The 7,042-nt window shown below is 44.9% G+C and overlaps 1 protein-coding gene across 1 annotated transcript; it reads left to right on the forward strand.

The window, feature by feature from the left end:
* Positions 1 to 83: 83 nt before the first annotated feature.
* Positions 84 to 6,727, forward strand: MED19 (mediator complex subunit 19). Its single transcript, XM_080816639.1, has 5 exons — positions 84 to 503; positions 4,547 to 4,803; positions 4,968 to 5,064; positions 5,389 to 5,483; positions 5,675 to 6,727. Exons 1-5 carry the CDS (start codon positions 236 to 238, stop codon positions 5,741 to 5,743), a joined length of 786 nt encoding a protein of 261 aa, XP_080672765.1. The 5' UTR covers positions 84 to 235; the 3' UTR covers positions 5,744 to 6,727.
* The last annotated feature ends 315 nt before the right edge of the window (positions 6,728 to 7,042 follow it).

Genomic DNA, 7,042 nt, shown 5'->3' on the forward strand with positions numbered 1-7,042 from the left:
GGATTTGACACCTTATTGGTCGATCTAGCTGTCGCTTTCTCTAGTTAAGTCATTTTATTGGATACGCGACCGTGGCGAGCGGAGACTACAGAGAAAACTTTAGTTAAGTTTAGATAGCGCTTCCTGAACGTTCTCATAAAGCGACGGAAGTAGTTGCCAGAAAAAGGTAGGCTGGGTACCCAATGATAAGCGTCTCCTAGAGGAAGAGGGCGGAACATCGTGAAAGGATTGTCCAATGAAAACGACCGACGCCAGACACCGGGACCGCGCCGGGGTGGAGAAGACCATGGAGAATTTCTCGGCACTGTTCGGAGCTCAGGCTGACCCACCACCCCCCCCAACAGCACTCGGCTTCGGACCAGGAAAGCCTCCACCTCCTCCTCCCCCTCCTCCGGGCGGGGGCCCCGGCACGGCCCCGCCGCCCACCGCGACCGCGGCCCCTCCCGGCGCTGACAAGTCGGCGGCTGGTTGTGGTCCCTTCTACCTTATGCGGGAACTTCCAGGTGAGTACGAGGCCTGGCCGAAGGCAGCCAATCAGATCATAGCGAGGAGGTGATGGGCGTGGCTCTCAGTCCGCCGGGGAAGGTCTGAGGGAGCCCAGGCAACGCGTGTCGGGACCTTGGAGCTCCAAGTCTGACCGGCTCTGAGGATTCACGGCCAGAGGGATGACATGAATTTTTGGCCTGGATTGGGAAGGGGAGAGAATGCATTTCCATAACCATGTTTCGCACCGTATTTGGCTCTGTCCCTCAGACTGGTTTATTTTCCTAAAAATTTCCTAAAAATTTTCCAGAGCTTGAGTTTGGAATTCGGGAGGCCTGATTTAACATCCTTGCAGATCTTAAGGTTTTTCAGATCTGTCACAAACATGCTCTTGGTTTGAGGCACGTTGCCCTCCTTCTAAGGGCCTCTGTGTTTCTTCACCTGTCGGAAGGAGGGGTTAGAATCGAACCCAAAAATTGTTTTGTTGAGTACCTTCTGGGTACCAAGCACTGTGTTCTAAATGCTTAAGATACAGCTGTGAGTAGGGCTGACAAGATCTTTGCCTGTTTTGGAGTTTACATGTCAGAGGAGGCGGCACAGAGCACACCAGATAACATCAGATATGGTTAGCGCTACAAGGAGAAAATGTGATAAAGAATTGAGGCAGAACTGCTTTAGCTAGAGTGATCAAAGAAGCCATCTGTGAGTAGATAATATTGGAGCGTCAGTGTAAAGAGCCAGTCCTGTGTGAGTGGGAGAGATAAGATGCAAGAAATGAGGTCAGAAGCCGTGGTGTGAGGGAAAAGCTTGGAATATCTGAGGGTTGGAAGACAGTTGGATTCCAGTGAAGTTTCAAGGGAAAGAGTGATAGGAGATGAAGGGGGGAGGAGTAGGCAGAGGCCTTTGTAAAGCGTTTACATTTTAAGTTCAGGAGCCATTTTATTATTTATTATTTATTTTTAGTAATATCTGTACAGAAAGTGGGGCTTAAACTCACCATCCGAGATCAAGAGTTGCATGCTGTGCTGCCTGGGCCTGCGAGGCACCCCTCAGGGGAAGCCATTTTAACACAGGAAGGTGACATGATCTGATTCACTTATTTGTAATTATCCAAACAGCTACATTAAGAATGGAAGGTGGGGAAATCAGTCAGAAGTTACTGCTTAGTAGTCCAGGAAAAAGATGATGGTTTGGACTAGGCAGTAGCAGTGGAGGAGAGAAGCGAACTGTTGCAGGATAAACGTTAGGGACAGAGCTTATAGGAGTGAAGGACTGAATAAAGAAGTAGAAAGGAACTGAAAATACTTGTAAATTCTTGAATAGTTGGGTGGATGGTAGTGCTGAGACCAAGAAGGAACAAGTTTGAGGAGGTGGAAATCAAGAGTCATTTTGGACATGTTAAATCTCCTGGTTGGGTTTCGGTTCCTCCCAAGTCCTACTGCTACATCAGGAATTGAGGGAAATCATAATGCATACTGATACAGTGCTTTGAAGTTCACAGTGCTTATAGTTGAAAAAAACTGAAGTTATGGTTGAAGTCTACCAGCAGTTTCTCCCTCTATTCTGATTGTACCTATTTATGTCAAGCAGTTGACAGATACCGAGTATGTCTTGGGCAAATGCTGGTTTATGTAGGATGGACGGTGTATGGTGAGATGGGGAGAGAACTAGTAAGTCTAGTCCTTGCTTTTAAGGAGCTTATTTGACTTAGGGATATAAAGTATGTGGTTTAAGGGTAGTGACTGTATTTCTTGTTAAGGCTAATCTCATTTCTTCATGGTCATGCCTCATAATACAACTGTAAAGAACTACATGATGGAGACCCCTGGCTGGCTCAGTATGTGGAACATGCGACTCTCGATCTTGGGGTTGTGAGTTCCAGCCCTGCATTGGGGGTAAATGTTTATACTGTTTTGTTTTTGTTTTTGTTTTTAAGATTTTATTTATTTGACAGACAGAGATCACAAGTAGGCAGAGAGGCAGGCAGAGAGAGGAGGAAGAAAGCTCCCTGCTGAGCAGAGAGCCCAATGCGGGGCTTGATCCCAGAACCCTGGGATCATGACCTGAGCCAAAGGCAGAGGCTTTAACCCACTGAGCCACCCAGTCACCCCTAAATGTTTATACTCTTAAAAAAAAAAAAAAAAAAGGATCTACATGCTGTTTTTTCCCAAAATGTGTTCCTTGTTATCCAAAATGACAGAAAAAGTTGTCACTTGAGCCAGACCTTTAAAATTTCAAATTGAAGAAAATTTGGAAGAATTGTCTTATAATTACATCAGCTTTCCTAAAACAAACTTCCTAAAAGGAAATGAGATGAGAAGTATGTTTCTCAGGAGATAATGGAGACTTATTTGGATGGACTAGAAACGTGACACAGGGGAGTAATGGTACATCAGCCCCCAAAGCTAAGTTACAGTAAGATGTGTTTTACTGTGAGTGCCAAAGAACTTTGAGCTTTTTCCTGAGGATAATGGGAAATGACTGAGATTTTTGAACCAAGGAGTATTGTTTCTAAAGGTATCTGCAGAATATGGGTGCCATGTACTGAAATAGAGAAGCCATGAGTGAGGTGGGGAAGATTTGGAGGTTAAAAAAAATGAATCTGCAAGGAATTGACTTAAGAGGAAGTTGGAAATGTGACTGGTTCTTAGGAGGGGAGTTTTTAGGAGGCTGGGGAGAGAGGTTTATAAATTATTTTCATGGAATTGATAGTCAAAACAGGAAGTTGGAGGGACTCATAAAGTGTTTAAGAAAAGCAGGAGTGCCTTCTCACCTGAGCCTTGAGGATGACTCCCTAGAAGAGGAGAGCTGACAGAGGGGGGGAAAGGCAGGATGCTAGAATGACAGGAGGCAGTTCCTAGTTATGAGGAGCAGTACTGTGGCACTGAGTGTTCTGCTGCTACAGTCGACCATGCTTCTGAAATGTTTGACACAAGAAAGAAAAAAGGGAGGGGTAGGGTAAGGCCTTGGGGTATGGAGAGAAAACACCTTGCTCACTTAACTGAGCACCGACGGTGTGCACTGTGTTGGGCAGCGGAGATACATGTATGAAGAAGAAAGACATTGTCTTGGCCCCCAGGGGATTCAGATCAGAACCTGGGTTTTTCCAGGTGAATGATTATGAAGAAGCACTTTCTCATCATCATTTGCATTCTTCGAGTTCATCCTAACTGTAGCTGAAATTGTAGGCTAGCCAGCTCCATCCTTGGCCACTAGATCCTTATTAGATTATTAACAAGCTTCTGTTTGAAAAAAAGCCATGTGGTATTTATACTGATAGTGCCTTGCATCTATACAGTACTTTATACTTCTTAGTGTTTTCATTTGAACCTTGAAAAAACCTGTGTGCTTAAGATAGCTGTTACCCCACTGCAGAGATAAGAGGAAACTGAGGCATAGAGCACCGCTAGGATTAGACTTCCAGTTGCCCAGATGCTAATGGGATGTATCTTTCTTTGAGGCAGAGCATTATACTTGGGCTTATGAGTAAGAGATGGTGGTAACAAGTTAGTCAGCAGTACCTAAAAAAATCCCATTTCCTATGTAAAGGTAGTAAGTGTTTCTTGCTAGTTAAAAAAAAAAAAAGTCCTTGACCAGACACTCAAGCCATTGGGTCATATTTGGCTCTTACCTTGCTGGTAGCTGAGCTTTGAGGTAATACCCTGCTGTGTCTGAGAGTATAATTAATCATTAGTATATTATATGAAAAGCACTCAGAACAGTGTTCAGCACAGAGTTAGCATCGTGTAAGTGGTTATTGTGGTGAGTCTAAGTTGGGGAGAGTGTCTCTTTCTTTGGGATGGTTTCCATCTCTGCCCTCTTTGGATGTTTGCGGATTTTTCTCCTTGTTGTAACTTACCATACTATATGTATTTTTAGTGTTCATTACATGTTATTTATAATTTTGCTGTTTCTTTAAAAAATAAATTTAAGTCTTTGTAATTCTCACTTAAAAGATTATTTAGTCTAAAATATAGTCCTTCACTTTCCCTCTGGGTGACTTAAAAATTCTCTCCTGTTGGGACTAATATTTTTTTGTTGTTCTTCTCCCTGTGTCCTCTAGGTAGCACCGAGCTGACAGGCAGCACCAATCTGATCACACACTACAACCTGGAACATTCCTATAATAAATTCTGTGGGAAGAAGGTGAAGGAGAAGCTAAGTAACTTCCTGCCTGACCTGCCAGGGATGATTGATCTGCCTGGTTCCCATGATAACAGCAGCCTCCGCTCCCTCATCGAGAAACCCCCTATTCTTGGTGGTTCTTTTAATCCTATCACAGGGACCATGCTGGCTGGCTTCCGCCTCCACACTGGCCCGGTGAGTCCCCTCTCTGGGAGGTAGAAGGCAAATGAGGAGGCCTGAAAGGCGTGGAGGTGGTTTTTTTGTCCAAGTCTGTTCCTTTATAATGTACTGAGCAGAACAGATGGGAGCAGGGCCATTTCCTCCCTCCACTCACCTGGACCTTCCTTTGGTTCCTTCAGTTACCAGAGCAGTGTCGTCTGATGCATATTCAGCCTCCCAAGAAGAAGAATAAGCACAAGCACAAACAGAGCCGTACCCAGGATCCTGTCCCACCAGGTAAGAAGCACTTCTGGTCAAAGCCAGAAACCCTGGATCTGGTTGGACCTTACCCAGTTAAAAACCCAGTTAGGTTCCTTACAGAGCCCTGGACTCCCAAATTCTCCTTAAACTGGTATAAAGGTAATGAATGTTTCCTGCAGGTAGATCTCCTGGGCAAGGAGAAAGTTGGAATGGTGCTTTAGCAGGGACTCCCGATCCTTTCTGGCCTTTAGAAGAGAAGTTGCCCTTGACTAGGTTTTCCTGTGGTCTTGAGTTCCAAGTAGTAGGGAATTTTGAGCTCTACGGTAAGGAATTTTGATGGGCATATACCGTCTCCTACAGAAACACCATCTGATTCTGATCACAAGAAGAAGAAAAAGAAAAAAGAGGAGGATCCTGAACGGAAGAGGAAGAAGAAAGAGAAGAAGAAAAAGAAGGTAGGGTAGGGACCTGCTCCTGTAGCCCACTGAGTCTCCCTGTCTCACCCTGTCCTTGACGGTCCTTTGCCTCAGGTGGGACCCAAGACTGAAAATCTAGGGCATGTTGCAGTTTTTTCCTGTACAACGCTGATCAAGGCCAAGGCCACTTCCTAGTTGTTCTCTTACCCCTCTTTCCTTGTCTTCCCCAGAACCGACACAGTCCAGACCATCCAGGCGTGGGCAGCTCTCAGGCCAGCAGCAGCAGCAGCCTCCGCTAACAGGACTCTACTGGGATGGCTGTTCCTGCTGGACTGAACCTGCTGACAAAAGCTGCCCTCCAGCTCGGACACTGCCACAGAAGTATCCCCTGCAACCGGGACAGATGCCAGCTCTGACTGTGCTGGGCTAAGATTAATGCATTATGTGAGAGAAGGACCACGCTTTTGTAAGGCTCAGCCCAGTTGGCTTTCTCACAGACATCTCTCTTCCTCTCCCAGGAAGCTTTCCTTTCATCTCTTTTGTGCAGTTGGTCTGATTTAGGACATTGATCTGTTAGGGTTTTTCTTTAAAAAAATTTTTTTGCATTTATCAAACTGGCTGAACTGTGGCTGCCTGTTAAGAGGTAAGTGCCTTTCCATGTGAGAGTCAGGTTTAAGCCAGGGCACTCAGAGATCTGAGGAGAATTTGGGTCCTATCATTACATTAATTAGTTGGCAGGGAGACCACCAAAATGAGAGTGAAGAACATGGTGCGCAAGTGAGGCAGAGCTTGCTAATACCTGTCCACGGCGGACATGTAATACTCTGCCCATCATGGGGAGAACCAAGCACCTGGATGAGGCCCCACCAGAAGAGCCGATCCAGTTAAGGCTTATCTGTCTTCTAGGTCAGTTTTGTGTTAAAACAGAATAGCCAACTGAAAAACCACCCACAATCACCAGTGTATTTCAGCAAGGTTGATTCCTGGTGAAGCCTGTGATTGTTATTTTTATTTATTTATTTTTTTTTTAATCTCCGGCAAGCAAAGGTAAATGTTTTTTTCTTATTGGACTCTCTGACCTGCCTCATTCCTTAGTTGAGATACTGAAACATAGGCTGATACAAAAACATTTCTAAGCTTCTAAGATAGCCACAAAAAGGCAGCCTAAACTAGCAGAATGTGAGATTCCTTCAGTCTTTACAGCAGGCCAGGTAACTGGAAATGTCCATGAGAAAACCCAAGCTATTGTAATCTGACTTTAAATAAATTTGACAGAACAGCTGAAATCTGTTGCTACGAGCCAAGGTTGTTACTCCATCAGTAGGTGGAAAACCATTCAGCTACAGGTTTAATCTAGGATTTCAGAGCAAGACTGTATATGCTTATGTCATGGACAGTGAAAATAATGGGTTCTGGCCAGTTTCCAGAGATTTTGTGTCTGAGGCAGCCTATTTAAAATTAGGGCATAGCTTTTGCTTTGGACAAACAGAAGAGACACTGTGAGCTTTCATATTAAAGTGCCAGCCATATCCAGGCAGTCTGCCTCTAACAGGCTTTCATCCCTCGATTATCCACGGTCTCACCTCTGGCTACATCCA

The sequence above is a fragment of the Martes martes genome (genome assembly GCF_963455335.1).
Source record: "Martes martes genome assembly, chromosome: 10".
NCBI lineage: Eukaryota > Metazoa > Chordata > Mammalia > Carnivora > Mustelidae > Martes > Martes martes.

What these genes read in the sequence shown, in the direction of transcription:
- MED19 (XM_080816639.1), top strand. Translation starts at nt 236, where the DNA reads ATGAAAACGACCGACGCCAGACACCGGGACCGCGCCGGGGTGGAGAAG. An exon ending in CCTTATGCGGGAACTTCCAG is followed by an intron (nt 504 to 4,546) that starts GTGAGTACGAGG and finishes TGTGTCCTCTAG; the next exon opens with GTAGCACCGAGCTGACAGGC. An exon ending in AAGAGAAGAAGAAAAAGAAG is followed by an intron (nt 5,484 to 5,674) that starts GTAGGGTAGGGA and finishes TGTCTTCCCCAG; the next exon opens with AACCGACACAGTCCAGACCA.